Here is a 24,295-nt window from a genome sequence, read left to right on the forward strand (position 1 = left end):
ATACAAAATTACTCAAGATAGTTACGTCCAAAGCAGACTGCGAAGAGTTACAAAGGGATCTTACAAAACTGGATAGCTGGGCAACAAAATGGCAGATGAAATTCAGTGTTGATAAATGCAAAGTAATGCACATTGGAAAACATAATCCCAACTATACATATAAAATGATGGGGTCTAAATTAGCGGTTACCACTCAAGAAAGAGATCTTGGAGTCACTGGGGACAGTTCTCTGAAAACATCAACTCAATGTGTAGCAGCAGTCAAAAAAGTTAACAGAATGTTGGGAATCATTAGGAAACGTATAGATGATAAGACAGAAAATATCATATTGCCTCTATATAAATCCATGGTACGCCCACATCTTGAATACTGCATGTAGATGTGGTCACCCCATCTCAAAAAAGATATATTGGAATTGGAAAAGATACAAAAAAGGGCAACAAGAATGATTAGGGGTATGGAACAGCTTCCATATGAGGAGAGATTAATAAGACTTTTCACCTTGGAAAAGAGACAACTAAGGGGGGATATAATAGACGTCTATAAAATCATGACTGGTGTGGAGAAAGTAAATAAGGAAGTGTTATTTACTCCTTCTCAAAAAACAAGAACTCGGGGTCTCCGAATGAAATTAATAGGCAGCAGGTTTAAAACAAACAAAAGGAAGTATTTCTTCACACAACATACAGTCAACCTGTGGAACTCTTTGCCAGATGATGTTGTAAAGGCCAAGAGTACAACAGGGTTCAAAAAAGAACTAGATAAATTCATAGAGGATAGGTCCATCAATGGCTATTAGCCAGGATGGGCAGGGATGGTGTCCCTGTTTGCCAGGGATGGTGTCCCTGTTTGCCAGAAGCTAGGAATGAGCGACTGGGAATGGATCACTTGATGATTACCTGTTCTGTACATTCTCTCTGAAGCACCTGGCATTGGCCACTGTCAGAAGACAGGATACAGGGCTAGATGGATCTTTGGTTTTACCCAGTATGGCCGTTCTTATGTTCTTCTGGTCAGATGCACAAATAAATGCAGGTAAATCTTCATTCCACCCCATTTCAACACAGTTACAAGTCATTGTGGCAAAAGAAAGGGGGAAAAACACAGAGAGGAAGGTATTCCTAGGACATAGCTCTGTCAAAGTAAAAAGCCTTTATAAGAAATTCAGACAACTGCCCAAAGAGTAGACAGAACTAGGAGTTGGTCTGTATAACTTTAGGAACAGATACAAAAATTGGCTTCCACATGCAATGCAAACCTGTGCATAAATGGGTCCCGCATTTTGTTTTCTCTGGACTTGAGTCCCAGTATTCAGGCCAGAAAACATGCTCTATTTTCTTTGTAGTAAGACTTAACCTACTAAGTGTCTAATTCTGCAACTTTCCTTTAGGGTAAGAAGAACACATTTATACAAGTATAGCATTCAGCAAAAGTAGTGACCCTGAACTGTGGCTGCAGTGTTACTGTATTGCTGTATCCAGCAAAGCCCATGTGACTGATAACCTAATCTATATCATCAGTCTTCTGGGAGATTGGGCTAATCAGTCCATCCACCCAGCAGCAGCAAAGTGCCTGCATTAAAGTCATGGAAAAATTATACAAACAGCTAAATCTGAAACAGCTCTGGGGAAAGCTGAATTAGGAGGAAAATGAGACATGGGTAATGTATTAACAGACTTCAGAGCAAAATTCACTCTACACTCAAGCAATTTACATAATGATGCTTTTCCTTTTTTTTACACTTTTATATTTCACATTAGTTATTTAACATTAGTACACTTGGCAATGGGAGGTTTGAGTGGGAGCACTGCTAAAAACGCTGCTATGTTTAGCAGGGTCTGGTGGAAGGGCGGAGACTGGAGGTTTGAATGGAACAGTTTACCTTAATGAACTTTCCTTGCTCTCCACTGAAAAAGAACTGGTTCTGGGGATTTCTTCTCTGTATTCTAAGGCGCTTAAGTTGATTGGGGAAAAAAATATCTTAAACAGCACTGTCTGAAGTGAGGCTGTTCAAAATAGATAATGGAGATTTGGGGGGAAAAACAAAAGCTTGAGGGGCTAATTCACACAGAAAAGACTCATAAATGCATCTAGCACATTCCCTGTACTAAGCAGCATGGAGATTCTACATCAATTCACACTGCTAATATGTAAACTAGATTTGAAATCTTTCCATTGGATATTCAAATTTATATTAAATACATGTGCGATATTGGCACATGCAAAGGTTTATACATATGCATTGTCATATGCTTATGAGCCTGTTTCAAGAAAGGATGGTTTCTGAAGGTGTATTTATGTGTCGTCTAAAGGCAGAAATATACAACTTAATAATAATATTGCAACAGCACCTACCAGTTTCATGCTAGCATGCTGTACACATATACTTAGTAACGGCTAGTCCCTGCCTTGAAGAGGTTACAATCTAAATGGTGGAAATAGGAAGCACTATTATTCTCATCCCAAATGTGAGGAGCTGAGGCAGAGAGTAATTAACTTGCCCAAGATCACACAGGAAGTCTGTGACAGAATCAGGAATATGAACTTAGATCCCCCAGGTACCATGCAATGCCTTACCCACAAGACCATCCTTCTTCTAACAGTGGCCCTTTGAGTTTGGATGTAGAGAGAGTCCCTAGATGGGGAGGAAATTTCAGCCTTGGATCTACTGCAGACTGACATCAGCCATAGCGCAAGAGAAAAGTGCTTGCTGAACAGTAAATCTCTCTGCTCATCAAAGAGTGCATTCAGCTAAACAGTCTATTTTGAGACAGCAGTTAGAGGAAAAATCAGGAGAGTTTCATTTGCCTGCTGCCCACCTTCTTAGCAAAAAAAAATCTCAAAAGGGGGCTTGGAAAGGAGAATCCAAACAGCCACACAGCAGAACAAAGTGTAGTAAATGTTCTGGTTTGGGTTTTGTTTAGTCAGAATGGGAGGTTGACCCTTGCTGTTGTAGCTGAATCTAATTAAAATGTATTTGCATATTAATGTGACCTGTGATAAATCTTAATGAATCACAAGTTCCAAAGTTCAGTATTTCACCATTCCTTCCTAATTCATTCACTTCTTTATTCAGAGAAACTGCCAAATCTCTCTCCTCATCCCCACATAAGCAAAGTCGGAAGCCAAAACCCCAGCTGCAAGGACTCCCAAACTTGTCAGATGGAATTCTGCATCTGAACCCCACATTTCTGGTAATTCAGCCATTATAAAGATAGCTAAAGCTGCAACTGTGAATGTGCAGACCCTGCAGTAGCCCGGTGTAGTACTGACTCTCTTCTTCTTTTTCTGTTCATTGCCATGACAACATATTTTATAATAAGGAAGAGGACATGTACTACACAAGGAACTGTGAGTTGCAGGGCTCGGTTAAATGGGCTCTATTCACACAGGACTCTAGTTAGCTGGCTGGTAGATGGAATGAAAATTGGGCATGAAACCACCTTTCACCTTTCAACCCCCAGCCCCAGCAGACAACAATTAGTGGCTGCCAGGCCACCAGACTTTCCCCCTGAAGATAATACTAAGGGCAGATGCCCAAGATGCCTGGCAGGGGGTCAGAGTAGAAATGGTTGGGAATTTTCTAATAAAATGAGGGAGGAGAGAGGCCACACCCAAGAATAGCTGATAGTTCAATCGTGAGAGTATTCACCTAGGATGTGGGAGAACAGGTTCAAGTACTTGATTCAGCATGATATCAATGTTTTTAAAGGTCTGATGTGGAATGGGAAAATCTTTGAAATCTCAAAAACTTTTGCAGAAAGGGAAAATGATTTCCTGCCATCTATAATGGACCCGGAGACCTATTTTCTTGGAGTTTTGGAAGAACCAACTTCAGCCCTAGCTCCCTGAATCTCCCAGCTATGCCATCCATCAAAGTGAAGCTAAACTGTGCACAGCTTTTTGACTTTATTAAATATAAAGTAGGAAAAAAGCATAATAGTTATAACGTACCAGTAGTTCTGTTCAAAGATTCACACACAGAGAACTGTATTAATTTGACTATAGCCATGTAAGTATATTTAGCTATTGAGCATTGGATGGGTACACTGTTAAAAATGCAAAGAAAACAAACAGCAAGTATATCTCATCTCAGCCCATCCTGTTTAGATATAGCTGCCATCTCTCCCTTCACCCATTTGCCCTGGCATCTCCCCATCACGACAAAGATTGTTTCCATCTTGAAACACAGTTCTTGCCACTGTCATCTTTAACTGGGAAATCTCCATTTCTGCAATAGGTAAGGCCCTCAGGCGCAAGACAAATCAACAACTTATTTTCTCTGACCCTCCCAGAAAGTGAATATTTTAACATCTTTAATTCTGTAAATTTGTCTCCACAGACTACAGTCTTGCCTGTGGCTTTGGCAGTCTGAAACTAGTAAACCACTTCAAACAAATATCTGATATGCCATAGAACAAATATAATGAATCACTAATTACTCTTTGCCGTAATTGTAATGGTATTTCTGAAAGCCAGGCTTTATTAGCATTATGAAGAGGTGTTGAAATAAGGATCAATGTCCTGGGAATTAATGCAGAGGGAAGCCAAGCTGACACAGTGATACATCAAAAAGCGCAATCAGGAGGCTGACATGTTCTGTGCACCAGTCTCTACAAGTTCTCGCTTTGCTGTTTGTAACTTGACAAATACCGGTAAATGAATAGACCAATTTGACTATGTTTTTTCAATTGCCAGTGAAGATGTGTATTCTTTAAATAGACCCCTCCTGGTTGAATGCGCTTGTAAATACACAGATTTTCTGGGTGCCAATTTTGCTGCAAACACACATAAAAATATTAGACAAAAGTAAAAAAATGCTTTTTTAATGTCAGTGTATAAATGACCAATACGGAATCTCACATTCCAAGAGCCAGATCGCCAGCTGGTATAAATTGACATAACTCCCATGTTCATTAAAAATACTTTTGTCATTATTTGTTGGATTTCAGTCTCTCAGTTCACAACAATTTGTGTGTGGGGGAGGGAGGGAGGGATATTCAGGGCTAGATCCTCAACTGGTATAAACTGACTTACTGCAGCAAATACCCAGTAAAACTGAATTACTGCAGTGAATACTCAGTAAAATATACAAATCTAAACAATATTTTGCTTGATTATGGGCAGAATGGTAACACATACACTGCGTGTGTGGCCTTTAGGGAAGCATTGTGAATAGAATCGCTGTTAACTTAAAGAGTTACAATAAAAAGAGGTTTTATTTCTATGGCTAGATTTTGTTCTTGTTCTGTTTAGATTGCAAGATATGCCCCCAGCCTCCCTGTTTCTTTTCTTTTCTTTTTTTTTCTCTCCTTCTCTGTTTGTTTTTGCCAGTTAGCTAGGCTGTCCCGTGATTAAAACAGAGCATTTCAAAGTTGTGCTGTGCTCAGACTGAGATCACGGTGCACCTGGATGGGAATTAGAGTGTGCACAAGTTTGAACGGAACTACTTTATTGCCCCTACACTTTTGGAAGGTATACAGATCCGGTGGGTGGAGCTTGTGAGAGAGCATACATATACTCTAGCAACAGACAATTCACTGAGTGATGACTGTTTTCCCTTAGATTTCACCTTGATAAGAGGGAGCTGTATTGACAGAGTCTATAAAAAAAGAAAATTAAATCTCCACAGAACACTGAAAATGTCACTGAATAGTCAACACAGAACAGATGAAGATGCACATTGTCTAGGAGACCCATCCTTTCTTTCCTTCTAGGTATTGCACTTCTCTCTCACTTTTGTGATTACAGTGAACACTGTATTGTAGTCTTGGGGACAAATTCATAGTTAACAGTAATTAGGTGCAATTCGGTTGACCCAGAGGAGCTACACTCCCTTGCATTCATTAGCTCTTTGAAGTCCAGGGCATTACATCAGGGATAAATTCATCTCATGTTTATTCCATATATCCCACACATTTATTCTCTGTGCAAAAATAAATCCACCTCATTTGGACTGTAAGGTTTATTTCTTACACATTGAGTATTTATTTTGCATAATTATAGCTGCACCTAATTCTCCTAGAGTTAAATCGTTCAGTCTTCTATCTTCATGTCAAAAGTCCCTATTGTGTTAGAGGGCTATCTGCCCCTCTGATTCCTCTGGAGTCTCTCTCAGCACACCCCCTTAGGCCTATGTCTGTATCTCTCTCAGGTTGGAATCCCACAATTCTCCCACTCTTGGACCCAGTCTTGGGCTACTGTACCCTTTGGATCAACTGTGCTTGCACCTGCAGTTCTTCCCTTCGGAAGCTTCTAAGCAGCAGCCCCTTAGCCCAAAGTATTGTTTAATCTTAGTAGTAGGAACAAAGCATAGCATAAGAGAACAAAGATTTTAACAATAAACAGTCAATATGCACGTCTTACTTGCCTAAGGCTTACCATCCCCTGGTGCTGGACGCTTAGGAAAGTCTGCCTGCTCCAGATTCTCTAGCATGGTCTTTGTGTCTCATGTTTCCCATGAATATCTCCCAAACAACTACTTGACCTCTGGTCAGAGGGAGTCTTTAACTCTTTATTGTCCTTATCTTTTGGTTCCCAGTCTCAGCAAAACAAGCTGTGTAAGGTGGCTGGAGCCAAAGAAGTAGATTCTTCACAGTTAATAGCTCAGGCATGGTCTCTTAACCCTTGAAGTGGTTACTGGGAGGTATTTTATCTGTAGCCATTAGCTGCCAACTGCCTGCGTTAAACTAAACAAAAAAATGCATACAGTAAACATCCCAATGACCCCATATAGCCATACAGTAACTATCCCGATAGTAAAGTCATATATCGTGTTCATAAAATATTACAGAGCAGCTCTCCCTAAGTCCTTCACATTCTTCGTGATTTTAATGGGAAACATGCTAAAAATGTACACGCGGTTTTGAAAATATAGCCATTAGGGAACAGCTCTTCTGTCAGAGCTTTGTTCCTTCTTAACATACACAATAGCCAATAATGAAGGCCAAAAAAAGAATCCCACTTCCATTCCCCATCAAGTAAGTGATACTAGTCCTGCCAGCATGTGTAGGTTGCAGGGTACATATTACATGAAGGAAACATGGACTATATTTTTGGTCAGAGCTTGCGTATCTCTCTCCCCTGGAAAGAGCGATATCTGCTTAGTGCAGGGGTCGGCAACCTTTCAGAAGTGGTGTGCCGAGTCTTCACCTATTCACTCTAATTTAAGGTTTCACGTGCCAGTCATACATTTTAACGTTTTTAGAAGGTCTCTTTCTGTAGGTCTATAATATATAACTAAACTATTGTTCTGTGTAAAGTAAATAAGGTTTTTAAAATGTTTAAGAAGCTTCATTTAAAATTAAATTAAAATGCAGAGCCCCCCCAGACCGGTGGCCAGGACCCGGGCAGTGTGAGTGCCACTGAAAATCAGCTCTTTTTCCAAAGGCGGCACGCGTGCCATAGGTTTCCTACCCCTGGCTTAATGCTTTTTGTGGCTATTAGCAGGAATGCTGTTGATTTGCCTCAGTGATCATTATGTGTATTATGTAGCATGCAGAGGCCTCAACTACCACAAGCAAAATGAGTAAAGACTTACTTGTATTGCTACAAATTATATTGAGTTTAAGCAAGGGAGGGCTAACCTTAAAATCATTATGAGTAACTCTCTCATTGTCCTAATGAATTAAGTTAGCTAGTCAGTACAGTGATATTTAGTTAGTATGTCGGTAGCTACTGAAAATTGTACTTATTCAGGATATGTAAACTGAACAAAGAAACTTCAAAACAGTGTTTAAAACTCCCTGAAAATGTTTCAAAAGCTCTATTAATATGAGTTGGGCAGCTGTGTAATCCCCCTGGCTGCCATTTTTATGATAATAGCAACAGAAAGTACACTTTGATGGTGTATATCAGAGCAGGAAGATCAGAGCTACAATCAGACACATGGAGATTAGCAGGAGTTTTCTACAGCTCTTTTGGTTACCCTTGGACATCTGGTTTTCACAAGATGAACATACAGACTAAAACGAGATCTTTTTAAACCACAGAAAAAATACAGAGCTTATCTAAAAAGAGCTGCAGAAAACTCCCGCTGTTCCCTTTGTCTCCCGTGTTTGATGTCCAGACTTGATAGAAGTCATCAAGCTGTTTCCGGCTTTATTTCATATTCATACTTTAAGTATGGGGGCCTGATTCTCAGCTGCTGTAAACTGGTGTATTTCCATTATCTTTAATTGAGCTATGTCAAATTATACGAGCTGAGGATCTTGCCAAGAATTTTTTTTAATCTATATTAGTAGGAATTATATTAGGTCCAGTTTTACATTAGATCAGGTGATCAGAAACTTTTTCATCCCACTGCTCTTTAACAATTGTTACCACCTGACAGAGTCTTTTCTGCACCTATAGTCTCAAAGAAAGAAGCCCAATAAGATACCAGGCCCAGAGAATTTAGCATTTGATTAGGGGAATTCTGGGTTGATTTATGTTTCCAAGTAGAAATTATATGAAACTCAATGGTTTTGTCTGGTTTCCACACCAGGTAAAACACTGGCTATTTGTTTTCCTTTGAAAGTCTGAATGAAACAGGATTTTATATGAATCTAGGGACTTGTCTACACTGGAAAATTTGCATCATGTTAGAACAAAACCTGAGAATTGTGGTATGTAGCACAATATTAAACATGATTCAGTCCCTGTCTACACCGAGTGTTCTCATGCTTAACATTGTCCTCTTAAGAATTCAGGTGAGTCATGGCCATCTGAGTCCCTTTTTACATTGAGTATTTGACATGGTGTTAGCTACCATGATGCTTAAGGCTGTGGTCTAACACAATGTGATTTCCCAGTGTAGTCAATCCCTTAAAGTCTAAGCATAACTCAATGATTGCAAAACCATGGAAACAAAAAAGGAAAAAAGAGTTCACACAAATTCCTGTGACCTGACTTTGCACAGACCCATAGTGAAATCTCTGCCCATTAAAATCAGTGGTAAAACATCCATTGAATGCTGTCAGGCCAGGATTTCACCTAGTGCATCTACAATATATTTTGTCTGATGTAACGTTGCTTTTATAATCTTCCTGTGATTAATATATGTACTCCCAACTCTCTACTAATCCATCCCCTAATTCATTGAGATGTTGGCAAATGCTTCCAGGATGTTGGCATATTTATTACAATAAATTCACAGATTTCCATGCTCAGTCTGTATTTCAGGAAATGAAGCTATTGCTCTGTCACCTTATATCCTGCTAAAAGGATTCCTTATACAGAATTAAAATACAAAAATAGCAACTATTCAAAGAGGAGGCTATTTTAGTTGCTACAAATCACTGCACTAAAATAATACATAGCAGAGTGAGAAGGAAAGCCCATATTTTTCCATAAAAAACAGATGGCTGGACTGAGGATTATTTCAACAAAAGGGCTTATGAGTGAACTGTGGAAATACTATAAAGATCCTTTGAATATCACGTATAAAGTCCCAGTGATCTCCCAAATTGATATCCCAGATTCCTCCTTCCACAGAAATTATATTGTGACATGCCCTGTGGAAGTGGCAAAAAGTATGAATGCCCCAGGTAGTGACTAGCTATGGGTGACCCTGTGCAATCCAATCCTCAATGAATGGCTGGTTCAGATGACACCAGATTAGGACTCCTTGAAAAATTGATCATAATTTCCACAAAAATATGGACATTTTGTTGTTGCTGTTGACTGGTCCACTGGGAAGGGTAAGGGAATGGGAGGTAGGTGTCCCAGTTCTGCCACCGACTCGCTGTGTGGTCTGAGGGAATTCACTGAATCGCTCTGCATCGCGTTTCTGCTTCAGTAAAATGGGGATAATGGGACTTCCTCACTTTTGTCTGAGGTCCTAGGATGAAAGCACTAAGTTCTAAGTAACATTGTTATATTTATGGCTTAGTCCTACTTCCATGAAGTCAATAAGAGTTTTGCAAACAACTTCAATGAGAGCAGGGCCAGACCCATAGTGCACATAAAAGGGAGAGGTTATTAATGCCGTCTGGCAAACCATTTCCCTTCGTTAACCAACTGCTTGATTCTACAAACATTTGCCACCAGGCATAGTCCTTATTACTATAAATAGCCCCATTGACTGGTGGTAAATATATTCAAGATCGGGACTTAAGGTCAAATCCAGGTCTGTAGAGGTGAAAGAACAGTAGGTTAATTTAATGCACTTCATATCCTTCTGTGGACTATTTAACATCTGAAACTAGGGAGTCACTGCCGAAGTTTGAAAATATCTAGGAGTGGAGGGTGGGAATGTGGCACTCAGTTATCGCCTACAAATGTACAACTACACTAAAAATATTAGTGATTCATAGCCACAGAGGCAAAGTAAAACAATTCCATTGTTGTTTAACTGTGCTGCCTAAAAATTACTTAACATTAAAAAACATGATTGGAAATTTGTTAATCCGTTTTAATTATTTAATTAAAGTAATGCTGCCATTTGTAAGTGAGTGCATCTAAATATCATGCAGTAAATAAAAGCATTGCTCAGAAAGGGCCCAATAATGTCACGCTGTCTGATATGGCTTACCCGAGAGTGCCAATCTCAGGTCAGAATGTCAGAAAACAGGGCAGACACTCCAAACTGCTGATATATTCTATACTTAGATTTCACCAAGCCAGTAACAAATGTGTGCTCCTGGATTACTATATTAGTCTTACCATGGAGACACAGACAATCACCTTAAGCTGTCCAGCCCCTCTTGACTACCTAGACAAACTGGGCTTTGTGATGAAAGGTAATTAAAACCAAAAATCACCTCACATTAGGTTACTTCCAACCCCAAAGGGTCAGTCACTTGCCCCAGGTCAATAGATTCTCTGGATCTGACACCAAAGACAACGCTGATGGCCAATTTCTCTAGTAAACTAACTAAAGGTTTATTAACTAAGAAAAAGAAATGAAAGTTACTGAGGGGCTAATGCATATAAAATACATTAACAGGTGAGTCAAAGTTTATAAATCCAATATGATAGCAGAGATGTAGTGATTTGTTAGTTTTCCATAAGTCTCTCAGGGCTACCCAAAATAACCTTGGGAATCTCTGTCCACTTGCTCAGTATTCCACCCTGTCAGAATCCATCAGTCCAGAGATGCAGGATAATTCCCTTAAACCAGTATTTATAAATCCTGCTCACAGAAGACAATCTGAACAGTGTCTTTACCGACATGGGTTTTGATAAATAGCAATTGCAGATTGAGTCTGTGAATTTCCATTGTTGAACACAATGACCCTTGCTTTGAAGTTAGCTTCTATTTCCTGGCATTCATGAGTAATTTATTTACAGTGATATACATAATGCAATTGCCTGCCAATACATTATAAGAGGGATAGATAAGTGAAGCAATACGAGTATCATTCATTAGTATTCATAAAGTTCTAACACCTGAATATGCGCACACTTTGATCTAGGATTATTTAATTACAGGGGCATACATAATGCAATCCGAAGAAGTGAGCTGTAGCTCACGAAAGCTCATGCTGAAATAAATTTGTTAGTTTCTAAGGTGCCACAAGTACTCCTGTTCTTTTTGCGGATACAGACTAACACGGCTGCTACTCTGAAACCTGACATAATGCGATATGATAGCAATCAACAGGTTTATAGATCAGTGAAGGCAATGCCATTAACATTCCCTTTGAACTGATCTAACACAGGCAACCTGCTAGACATCATCACAACTTAGGGTTAGTCTACACTTACCAGCCAGGTCGACACGGTGAGTTCGACTTCTCGGAGTTCGAACTATCGCGTCTAATCTGGACGCGATAGTTCGAACTCCGGAAGCGCCGCGGTCGACTCCGGTACTCCACCACTGCAAAAGGCGGTAGCGGAGTCGACCTTGGAGCCGCGGACTTCGATTCCGCGGCGTCTGGACGGGTGAGTAGTTCGAACACGTAGCTGAATTTGCATACCCTAGTTCGACCCCGCTTCTTAGTGTGGACCAGCCCTTAGACTCTCACTCATGTTCAGCCACAAGCTTATTCCATGTATTCATCAGCCAAATTTTTCAAAACAGAAGCCTTGTAGTTAGGCTCTGAAGTCCATGTGTAGGCACCAAAGTGTGGGATTTTCAAAAGTGCCTAAGTGTCTTAAGAGTGAAAGACCCATTAACTTCAAAGTATAAGTAAATGTATTAGAAACTGGCCCTAAGCAAATTGATTGGTACTTACTTGCGAGAGACTGTTTTCACTTTCTAAACATTACTACAAATTATTTGCATGAACAAAGTGTTTTACCCCTATTAATAATTATGCTGGAGACTTTCAAGACAAAAGGCAGTTAGGTGCTTAATTCCCCTTGAAAGTCAATTAAAGTTGAGATGCTTATCTGTCATCTATGCCTCTGCAAATTTCCTCCTACAAAGACTCATTCTGTGTAAGTAAATCAGTGGTTACCCAATAGCATCTCTATGTGCAATATAAAAGTAATTGAATATTAATAACACACAACAAGATTTATCAGAGTTCAACCTGTCACTCTGTGGAAAAGCCAATCATAAATTGTTATGTAGTGGTGGCCAGCTCATTCTAATGTCTTACCGCCCAGACCCCAAGCTGTTTTTAAAAAAATGTACAAATGCTTCAAAGAAATCCACAACGATTGACCTAAGCACTAAGCTAAAGAGCAGGCTGTTGACCAGCTGCCTTTCTTCATCTCATTTTATGCAGTTAAAGTTTTAGCAAGCTTTGGACAGGATCAATCACTGCTCAGGTTTGAGAGATGATAGAATGCCAGCACAAATCAGGTTTGCAACATGATTCCCTTACGGGAACATCAAGAACAGGATTTTCATACCTGCCAAACTGAATGTGACATTTCCACAGGCCAGCCCTTTCATTTGCATCAATGAGACTGATTTCAAAGGGTCTGTGCATGCCTCAGAGCTCTCCATGGATGGCAGAGAAGTCAGCAAGTGATCTTGATTCTGAGGATGGCAGAACTTTATTGGAGGAATTCCTCCAACTGCTGAAATCGTTGTCCTTCAAAACACTGAAGTGGGTCTAAAAGTTAGTATCAAAGAGACAACCTTTTGGCTGACTTCACTTACTTTGAAGGACAATAGCATGAGCCTTCACAGATCCACTTACAAACAATTAGAGTATTAAGTAGGTCATTTTGTTCATCTTGATACTCATTATATTCTTAATCCATTGTGTTCTTTATGCCCACTCACAGTTATGCACATAAAAAACAGAAGCAGATAGTCTAATATGGTGGTCCTTATTCTAACCCACCAAATGTAAATGGTTCATTAATCTGAAGACAAACCCAAACACTGTTTTGGGTTTTTTTATTTGCCACAATCATTTATGCACTGCATAGTGATGCTAGAAGCCAGATTTAATGCTCAATGTTAGTTATGAGGTTGCCTTGAACATACTGTGAGCTGAGCTTTGACCTGAAGGCTCCTGCTTATTTATAACCTGAAGTGATTCCAGTTCCTTTGTATTCTAAGGTGTCTGCTGTACAATGACTGACAGTTCTATGTCTATTAAGGTTTGCTTTCCATTTACATAATGAACTGGCCACTTCATATCCTAGGAATAATATGGATGGGATTTTCAAAAACCCTCAGAACTGATCTATCTCTGCTCGCACTGCATAATTAGGCTAATGGTGAGTGCTTTTGAAATTCCCACCACATACTGTAACAATCTATCAAACTATAACAAGGATGTGGTATGTTGTACTTCTGCCTCCCAAAATGTATTTTCATACCTATTAAGACTCAAGGTCCAGAAATCTGGAGATTATATGCAAATGACTCAATGCCTTCATTTGCAAATTTGCATGTTTAATTATTATGCACTGCTCATTTATGTAAGTGACAGCAAATGTCCTAGATACCAGAATTTAAGTCTGACATGGCTGCACCATGAAATAAGCTTTAGAGACACAGGAAATGCGATGTTCCTGGCTGACTCTGCAATCCCTTTGGGTTGGTGCCCTGATAACTCAGGCTGCTCTTTGAGGCTCTGCCCCTGATTGTTCCTTGTCCTGCACTGGGCGGAGGACTGCGGTAAGATTGCTAGCCCTTGTACTGCCTGCTGCTTGCTCTGGATTGGAAAGGGGATCTGGCTGCATCTTGTCATCTGATGGGGATGCTCTGGCTGGGCTGCCAGCTTCTAAGAGGCTCAAGTTCTGGCTGCTTCTTGCCCCTTGATTTCTGGTGATGAGGGCTCTGGCTCCCCTGCCTGCTATCCCTTGGCTGGGGTGTCTCTGGCTGCTGACCCATCGTTACTGGTCATAGGTTCCCATGGCCAGAACCCTGTCCTATGCTGCTCCAGGCATAGTTCTGAGTCTATGGCCATGGGTGGTTTAGGAGACTATCAGTTAGAACCCTCCCAGTTGGGATCTCAGGCAGTAACCATAGAAATCCTGCCTAGAACACCCCTTACCTAGGGTATCTCCAAATCAAGAGATTGATGCTCCTGGTCAGGAGCAGAGAAATTAAGAGCTGAGAATGGGAACCTCCAGGCCATGACAGGAGATTGACCAGTTCCATACTTTGATGAATGATTTTTATTTATTTGGATTTTAAACTATTTTTATTTTTAAAAAAGTGCCTATCCACGACTCTAGACACTTTAGCACCTTTGCTAATTATACAATGTGATGAACTCAGCCAGTCAGAAATCTACAGAAACTCATTTCCACCCTTTTATTGTTATGGAAAGCCCTCTCAAAAACCCAATGGAATGGGTGTATTTTGCAGCATGCCAACAGGGGTACCAAATTCTGTCTATTTTGCAAGCTCCAGAGTCTCAAACCCTCACCAAGTATGACCTGCCAGCTACCCCTTCCCTTTTATAATAAAAGGAATGCAACTCGAACACCACTGCTGACTGCAGCAGTGGCATTATGGCAAAGGGAGGCCATCCCTAGGCCATTTTAGGACTTTATAGGTCATAACCAACATCATAACTTCTACCCAGACACCAATAGGCAGCCAGTGCAGGTCCCAGAGTCATGTTCTCAGCGAAGTGTCCTACTCAATAAACAACCCACTGAGTTCTGCATCAGCCTGAGCCTCCAAATGGTTTCAAGGAATGGACCCATGAGAGTGCAGTTCAATAGGATATTCTTGATATAACTATGATGTGATTGGAAAAACAGAGACTTGGTGGAGTAACTCACATGACTGGAGCACTGTCATGGCATGTTCAGGAAGGAGAAGCAGAGGAGAAAAGGTGGAGGAGTTGCACTGTATGTAAGAGAGCAGTATGATTGCTCAGAGCTCCAGTATGAAACTGGAGAAAAGCCTGTTGAGAGTCTTTGGGTTAGAGTAAATAACCCAAAGTTTAGCGACAAGAGCAACAAGGGTGGCGTCATGGTGGGCATTTGCTATAGACCACCGGCCCAGGAAGATGAGGTAGACGATGCTTTCTTTGGACAACTAACAAGATTCCAGATCACAGACCCTGGTTCTTATGGGGGACTTCAATCATCCTGACATCTGCTGACAGAGCAATACCGCAGTGCACAGACAATCCAGGAAGTTTTTGGAGAGTGTTGAGGACAACTTCCTGGTGCAAGTGCTGGAGGAACCAACTAGGGGCCGTGCTCCTCTTGACCTGCTGCTCACAAACAGGGAAGAATTGGTAGGAGAAATAGAAGTGGGTGGCAACCTGGGTAGCAGTGACCATGAGATGGTCAGGTTCAGGATCCTGACAAAAGGAAGAAAGGAGAGCAGCAGAATATGGACCCTGGACTTCAGAAAAGCAGACTTTGACTTCCTCAAGTAACTAATGGGCAGAGCCCTTGGGAGGCTAATATGAGGGGGAAAGGAGTCCAGGATAGCTGGCTGTATTTTAAAGAAGCATTATTGAGGGCGCAGGAACAAACCATCCCAATGTGCAGAAAGAATAGCAAATATGGCAGGAGAGCAGCTTGGCTTAACAGAGAAATCTTCAGTGAGCTTAAACACAAAAAGGAAGCTTACAAGAACTTGGACAGATGACTAGGGCGTAATATAAAAATATTGTTTGAACATGCAGGGGTGTAATCAGGAAGGCCAAAGCACAATTGGAGTTGCAGCTAGCCATAGGATCTGAAGGGTAACAAGAAGGGTTTCTACAGGTATGTTAGCAACAAGAAGAAGGTCGGGGAAAGTGTGGGACCATTACTAAAGGGGGGAGGCAACCTAGTGACAGATGATGTGGGAAAAGCTGAAGTACTCAATGCTTTTTTTGCCTCGGTCTTCACAGACAAGATCAGCTCCCAGACTGCTGCACTGGGCAGCACAGTATGGGGAGGAGGTGAGCAGCCCTCAGTGGTGTAAGAACAGGTTAAGGACTATTTAGAAAAGCTGGACATGCACAAGTCCATGGGGCCAGATGCACTGCATCCAAGGGTGCTGAGGAAGTTGGCTGATGTGATTGCAGAGCCACTGGTCATTATCTTTGAAAACTTGTGGCAGTCGGGGGAGGTCCCAGATCATTGGGAAAAGGCAAATACAGTGCCCATCTTTTAAAAAGGGAAGGAGGAGAATCCAGGGAACTACAGACCAGTTAGCCTCACCTCTGTCCTCGGAAAAATCATGGAGCAGATCCTCAAGGAATTCATTTTGAAGCACTGGAAGGTGATAAGGAACAGTCAACATGGATTCATCCAGGGTAAGTCATGCCTGACCAACCTGATTGCCTTCTATGATGAGATAACTGGTTCTGTGGATGTGGGGAAAGTGGTGGATATGCTATATCTTGACTTTAGCAAAGATTTTGATACGGTCTCCCACAATATTCTTGCTAGAAAGTTAAAGAAGTATGGATTGAATGAATGGACTGTAAGATGAATAGAAAGCTGACTAGATCGTCGGGCTGAATGGGTAGTGAGTTGGCAGCTGGTATCAAGCGGAGTGCTCCAAGGGTCAATCTTGGGGCTAGTTTTGATCAACATCTTCTTTAATGATCTGGATGATGGGATGGATTGCACCCTCAGCAAGTTGGCAAACGATACTAAGCTGGGGGAAGAGGTAGATATGCTGGAGCAGGGGTCGGCAACCTTTCAGAAGTGCTGTGCCGAGTCTTCATTTATTCACTCTAATTTATGATTTCACATGCCAGTAATACATTTTAATGTTTTTAGAAGGTCTCTTCCTATAAGTCTATAATATATAACTAAACTATTGTTGTATGTAAAGTAAATAAGGTTTTTAAAATGTTTAAGAAGCTTCATTTAAAATTAAATTAAAATGCAGAGCCCCCTGGACTGGTGGCCGGGCAGTGTGAGTGCCACTGAAAATCAGATCGCGTGCCACCTTCAGCACACGTGTCATAGGTTGCCTACCCCTGTGCTGGAGGGTAGGGATAAGGTCCAGAGTGACCTAGACAAAGTGGAGGATTGGGCCAAAAGAAATCTGATGAGGTTCAACAAGGACAAGTGCAGAGTCCTGCACTTAGGATGGAAGAATCGCATGCACTAATACAGGCTGGGGATCAACTGGCTAAGTAGCAGTTCTTCAGAAAAGGACCTCGGGATTACAGTGGACGAGAAGCTGGATATGAGTCGACAGTGTGCCCTTGTTGCCAAGAATGCTAACGGCATATTGGGCTGCATTATTATAAGCATTGCCAGCAGATCGAGGGAAGTGATTATTCCCCTCTATTCAGCACTGGTGAGGCCACATCTGGAGTATTGCATCCAGTTTTGGGCTCCCACTACAGAAAGGATGTGGACAAATTGGAGAGAGTCTGGTGGAGGGCAAAGAAAATAATTAGGGATCTGGGGCACATGACTTACGAGGAGAGGCTGAGGGAACTGGATTTATTTAGTCTGCAGAAGAGAAGAGTGAGGGGGGATTTGATAGCAGCAACTACCTGAAGGGGGATTCCAAAGAGGATGGAGCTAGGCTGTTCTCAGTGGTGGCAGATGACAGAACAAGGAGCAATGATCTCAAGTTGCAGTGGGGGAGTTCTAGGTTGGATATTAGGAAAAACTATTTCACTAGGAAGGTGGTGCAGCACTGGAATGGGTTACCTAGAGAGGCAGTTGAATCCTTACAGATTTTTAACACCCGGCTTGATAACACCCTGGCTGGGATGAGTTAGTTGGGGTGGGTCCTTCTTTGAACAGGGGGTTGGACTAGATGATCTCCTGAGGTCTCTTCCAACCCTAATCCTCTATGATTCTATGAAGGGCCTGGATACCAGTGGCAAGGTCCACATCTGAAAGGAAAAGTCACAATCTCTTAACTAGATTCAGTGGTAAAAAGCTGATTGCATTACTGCTGCACTATGATCATCGAACAGCAGCTGGGGGTCTGAAATCACCACTAAGTTGCAACCTGCTGTAACAGATAGTGGATGTACTCCCTCAGGGATTGACAATACCTCTGCCATATCTTCCAGTGGCATCACTTGTCTTGTCGGGATTGAACTTCAACCAGCTTGTTTTTATTCATGCCCCAAGCACAGCTGGATGCTGGCTGAGGCACTGAACTGCATTGTCCAAGTCAGACATGCAGGATTTGGTGTCATCTGCATACTGAAAACACAGCACCCCACACCTCTTCGTTAACCCTGATACTGTGTTGTGTTGATATTATGGACCAAATTCCCTTTTAGTGTAAACACTATTGAATTCAACAGAACTGTGCCAATTGACATCAGCAGAGAATTTGTCTCTATCTCTCTGCCTCAGGACTGCTGACATTAATAATGTCATTTCTAATTATGAGAAACCTATGCAACTTTTTTAATAAATCAGTCACATTTGGGGAGACACCAAGGCTGGAAAATGTCGAAGTGACAAGCTATCAGTAACTAAATTAAAATGGAAACATTATTCAACCGTATTCAGTATTATTCAATGTAGTGGAAGGTATCGCTGCCGAACCACTTTAATCTGCCAGTCCTTTTCATATGCAACCGTTGATATAGGATATAAGTCTAGTTTGTCCAAAACCTTCCAACACTGGAAAATAGAGTGGGGCCCAATTCAGTTCTATTGCACAGAAGTAACAACTACTGAATTGAGAGAGACTGAGAGCAAATGGAAACCCAACTAGTTGAGAATTCATCAGCTGCAAGCGGTATTTAGTGCATTATGTCTATCGTATACTGAGATATCTTAAAAATTAAATCTGCATACAATAGACCTTGGGTAAAATTTTCAAAAGCACCTAAGTGACTGAGAAGCCTAAGGCCAGATTTTCAAAGGTATTAGATGCCTAAAAATGGACATCGGCACCCATTATGATTTTCAAAAATGCCAAAGCAGGTTAGGCACTTTACTCCCATTGATTTTCTGGTCAGATTTTCAAGTTCCACCAGATGCCTAATGCATCTTTAGAAACCTAAATGCCTTTGAAAATCTAGCCCTAAAGTGACTAAGGGCCAGATCTGTAATGGTACCTAGTGGGATTCACAAAAGCACCTCGGCACCAAGCTTCCATTGAGCTAGGCACCTAAATATCTTTAAAAATCTATCCCTTAGGAGCCTGCATCTAACAGAAAGACAGTGGGACTCAGACTTCTACATGCCTTAGTCTCTTTTGAAAAATAAGATGTAGGAGCTTTTTAGCCTTTGGCTTTTCCACTGCACACGTACAAGCCATCACCAACACTGGCACTAGTTGCCAGTCTGACTGGCTGTCTGCTCTGCGATGCCAAGGCCAGAATGGTCATGGAGACTGAACTACCCTTTTACCCATAAATGGTCATTCCAGGTTAGGGTGATGGGACAGTCTGAAGAAGCCAACACAGTCTGGAGAATCTTGGACTCTCGTTGCCTGTCCTGTCCCGTTTTGTCGATAAGAAGGGAGCTTCAGTCAGCCTGACACTTTTTAAAACAAGCCCCAAGTTCCCTTCCGTGATTTTGGAATGTGCTTTTCTTTGAAGAGCTGCTTAGTATGTGAAGTTCACCACTTTCTGCTTTCATAATCTCTTTTTATTGTAGCTGCCTGCTCCACAACCAGATAATTAACCTTGATATTTGTTCGGTGCCCTCAGGACACCTAACTCCCACTGCTGTCAATTATCAGAGAACGCTGAGCCTGTAGTGATGGAAGACTTTTCCTTGACTCTGTCACACTGACACACATGGCACTTGGGAAATTTAACTATCTAATACAGTTTGCTTGTTGGAGAAAATCCTTCACAACTTTTTAAAAGAAATCTAGAGTGAAAAATCAGGTCCTGGACCCATTGCTAGAGTGAGGAGTCAAAGAAGAAAAGAAGTAGGCCAGTGGTTATCTTGCCTAGTATTCTGATTTGCTGTGTGGCTTTTTAAAAAAGATCTTACTAGATAATTGCTGTGAGCGCATTTGGTGAAGGAGAAGTGTCCCCAACCCAACATCTCCAGTTTGTCTTGCATGTTTCTCTCAGGCAGCTATGCTGAAGGGATCACAATGAAAGAGCTAACTTACTGTGATTGGGATCTCTCACCCCACCGCTTCGAGAGCCTAACCCAGCAGTCCTTACACAGGCAAAGCTCACTTTGAAGTCAATTTTGTCTGAGTTAGAGCCTGATTCATAGTCTATTGAAGTCAATGGAAAGCCTCTCCGCCCAGCTCCACAGACTTGTGCTAACAGGGCTCACTCTAGTGAGCTAGAAATAGCTGTGTAGATGTTGTGGCTCGGGCTGGAATTTGGGCTCTGAAGTCTGGAGGTGGGGTGATGGGCTTCAGAGCCCAAGCTGCAATGTCAAAGTATCATCTATACGGCTATTTTTGCACATTAGTGCAAGCCCCATTAGCACAAGTCTGTGGGCCCAGGCTGGCAGGCTCACTCCCAATGCAGTGAAGACATACCCATGTTGCCTTGAGTGGACTTTGACTCAGAGCCTTAGTGAGGAAGGATGATAGGCCTGCTGGACTGGGACTCAGAAATCTGGGTTCACGGTTACCATCTCTGCCACAGAATCTATGTGACCTTGAACAAGTCACTTAATCTGTGTGCCCCATCTATAGAATTAAGATAGTATTTTTATTCTACATAATAGAAGAAACGCTGAAGTATTAAGAGGTGACACAATAGGTTACAGGCCAGTTACACCTTATCTTTTGTGCTGATTTGTTTTCAGTCATAAAATATTACTATAAACATCCTGGGTATCCTTGCAATGTAATCAGACCAGTGGGCAGAAAAGAAAGAGGGGAGGAAAAAGTTCAAATCATTTCAATTTTTTTTCCTCTTACTCTTATCCCAATCACAGTAAGTTAGCTCTTTCATTGTGATCCATTCTCCACTCATCAGGCAAATGAACTTTAGAAACAAACAACCTGATGTGTCTATCTCTGGGACCTCCCAGAAAAGTAAATGGTCCTGTTATTTTCTGTGAATATTTGCTCCTCCTGCTTGGTGAAGATGGAAGCAAAGGGTGTGATTGGAACATTTTTTTGGAGAATTTGTTAGAGTGAAAGCCAGGGTTAATCCACCTCTCCAGGCTGGAAGCCCCAGTGCAGTCTATGGCTAGTAGAGAATGATCAGTCCAGATAGTCTTTCATTTGCCATTTCATTTCCATTGTCTAATTTTTTTTCTGAATACATTTGGCCTTCACATTTACACAGCAGATCACCTAGTGTGCTGAGTGAAGGTAGCAGCTTATCTGGAAGCGGATAGGGAACATACTTGGTTTAGGTTGTGCATCCCTCTGGCTTTGAAAATGGCATCATGCTATGAGTATTTTTCAGGAATTATATCATAGTGGGAAAAAATACTGACCAATCCATTTTTTTATACACAGGGTCAACATTACGAAGAGGAAAAAAGGGCTTTAAGCCACGAAATAATAGCGCTCAATAATCATTTAATAGAAGCCAAGGTGACAATAGATAAGTTATCAGAAGATAATGTAAGTATTTAATTATGGATACTTCTCAAGATTGTGTGTGAAAGTGAATTAGGCAATACATTTTATATGTAATTATAGAATCATTACCTATTATTTACAGTAAATGTGACTTGTCAATCCTAGGATCAGAAACGTTACTGTTTAGAATTTCTTTCACTGTATAATTTTAGCTTTTCTTACAATTCAATTACTGTGTTGCTGTGACTGTTCCTTAGGGTTTTTCCTCTATTGAAAAAATTACAAGGATTTAGGGACACTAAATTTGAACATAGCTATAATGCAGCTTTCTAAATACTTTTAAAAGGTGTTATTCTGCTATTGGGTTTTATTGTAAGATTCTGTGGAGGTCACTGAGCAGACTGATGGAAGCATATGTCCCTAGGTACTGTATGGTGAACGTCCTGCATTGCACATAAGCGTCAAAAAGAATTCTACAGATGATTATGGTCCCGATATATGCCCCTAAAATGTTACTACCTTTCATTTGATCTTTTCATCTCACAAAAGGGATCAGATCAGCCAATCCTTACTCGTTGGAATGGGACTCCTAGCATTAGTAAACACTATTTGCATGAGGAATGGTTGAAGGACTGACCCACTTAGCCCCAGAATTTAGATTTTCTCCTGCTAGCTCATGATATGGTGTTGTATCTATCTCTGTATGAAATGAAACATGGAATATCCTTTGCAACTGTCATGCATCTCATTAAATATTGCTGAAAATTATCATGCATTTTGAAACTGGCAAACAAGCTCATGAAATCGTTCTCCTGTACAAACTTCAAAGGATGTGGCAGAGAGGACAGATTGCATGTGTTTAGTTCATTATAATCCCACTCCCCAGATGGAGATATTAAAAAAAATGCTTATGCTAGAGAAGACATTATAGTCTTGTTAGGACATTCTTGCATGGTCCCATATGTACATTTATAAACCTTAATCATATTTGAGAGTATCTTATTCCACAAATAGCCCCATTGAGTTTAATAGGACCACTCAGACAAGTAACATCTTACTAATGAGAGCAAGGAGTTCAAAATCTGGCCCTTAATTTGTACCGCAATAAGGGTGTCAGAAAAATGGAATACATTTGTTATTCCCACTATTCTAATACCTGTAATGAAAAGGACCCTATAAGTACAATAGGCTTAATTCGGGTTACAAGTATACTGATGATGTAAATATGGTGTAATTCCACTGAAGTCAATGGAATTTTTCCAGATTTACACTGGTATAAATTAAATTGGGTAAACATCTGCCCACAGTTACACCCCTGCAACTCCACTGACATCAATGGGATTGCATGAGAGCAGGATTTGATCCCACATGTGAACCAATCGCAGTTTTCAATTGTAGTGGTTTAAAATAGTCATATTGGATTGAACTAGAATATGGAGCATCCTCCAAGAAGCTGTTGTTGTTGTTATCACCATTATTATTCAGTATTTGTATTATATCAGAGCCTAGAAGCCCCAACCAAGACTGAGGCCTATACTCATCTCCTCATACCCCAGAGTCAGTCATGCTGGGCAAAATCCTGCCCTCTGGTAATGGAGCTGCATTGGCGAACCTGAGGGGTGAATTTGGTCCAGTGTACTTTGCTCAAGAACTACCACATAGATCTTCCATATTATACATAATTGTTAACTAGAGAAACTGTTGAGCAACAGACCCTTATGAGACAAAGAGCGTATCCTTGTCCTGCTGATATTTCTTAAACGGATGGTATTTCCCCCCCCCCACACACACACACACACTATGGGGGATCACAATATCTTAAATTCAGAAAATATGGGATGGAATATGAGACACCCTATGATGCCACTTATTGATTATTGCTCTACCTGCTGCACTCTTGGCTGGTTTCCATCCAGAATTATATTGTATTCAAAGAGATGATTGAGCCCAGTCAGGTAGTGTATCCCGTCACGTTGGGGATAAGGTACATCCACTACATTCAACTAATGTGATTTTTTTACATACATTTTTTGAAGATGTTTAATATTTTAAAAAAAGGGCTCAAAAATGTGTTCTACACTTTCCATGGCCATGTCTTCACAGACAGTGGAGCAGCCAGTCTTGAAATAAGGGATGAGACATAGGAACGATTTCATTCTTGAGTGCCAGCTTGTGCCATTAGGAATCTAAAGTAGCTGTCTTTGGTTTTATATTGTGCAGCAACATGCTGGACATACGATATGTATGTAAAATATGCCAGAACCACATGCACATGCAACAGAGATTTTGTTTTTAAATTAAATGTTTAGATTCCTACTGTTTGCATCTGTTTTCCAGAGTCATGGTCTGAGTCACTAACATCAAATTAAAAACAGAATTATCTGGTGACCGTTGTTTACTTTATATATATAGTCTTTATATTTGAGGCAGAGAGTGAGAGGTATATAGAAAGCCAAATAAAAAATAAAATAAAATAAAATAAAATAAAGCATCATTGTTTGCAAACATTGTTTAATGGCATTTGAATCTGCAGATGTAGATCCAGCCAGACC

The 24,295-nt window shown here is 40.9% G+C and overlaps 1 protein-coding gene across 3 annotated transcripts in view; it reads left to right on the plus strand.

Annotated features, from left to right (window-relative positions):
- Positions 1-24,295, plus strand: part of BEGAIN (brain enriched guanylate kinase associated) — a 243,835-nt gene that overhangs the window by 213,357 nt on the left and 6,183 nt on the right. For all 3 annotated transcript variants that reach the window (XM_039533111.1, XM_039533112.1, XM_039533114.1), the window contains one exon: positions 21,678-21,785. In XM_039533111.1, the coding sequence (XP_039389045.1) occupies positions 21,678-21,785 (108 nt within the window). The remainder of the gene's footprint in view (positions 1-21,677; positions 21,786-24,295) is intronic.

Source organism: Mauremys reevesii, linkage group 4 (assembly GCF_016161935.1).
Source record: "Mauremys reevesii isolate NIE-2019 linkage group 4, ASM1616193v1, whole genome shotgun sequence".
Lineage (NCBI taxonomy): Eukaryota > Metazoa > Chordata > Testudines > Geoemydidae > Mauremys > Mauremys reevesii.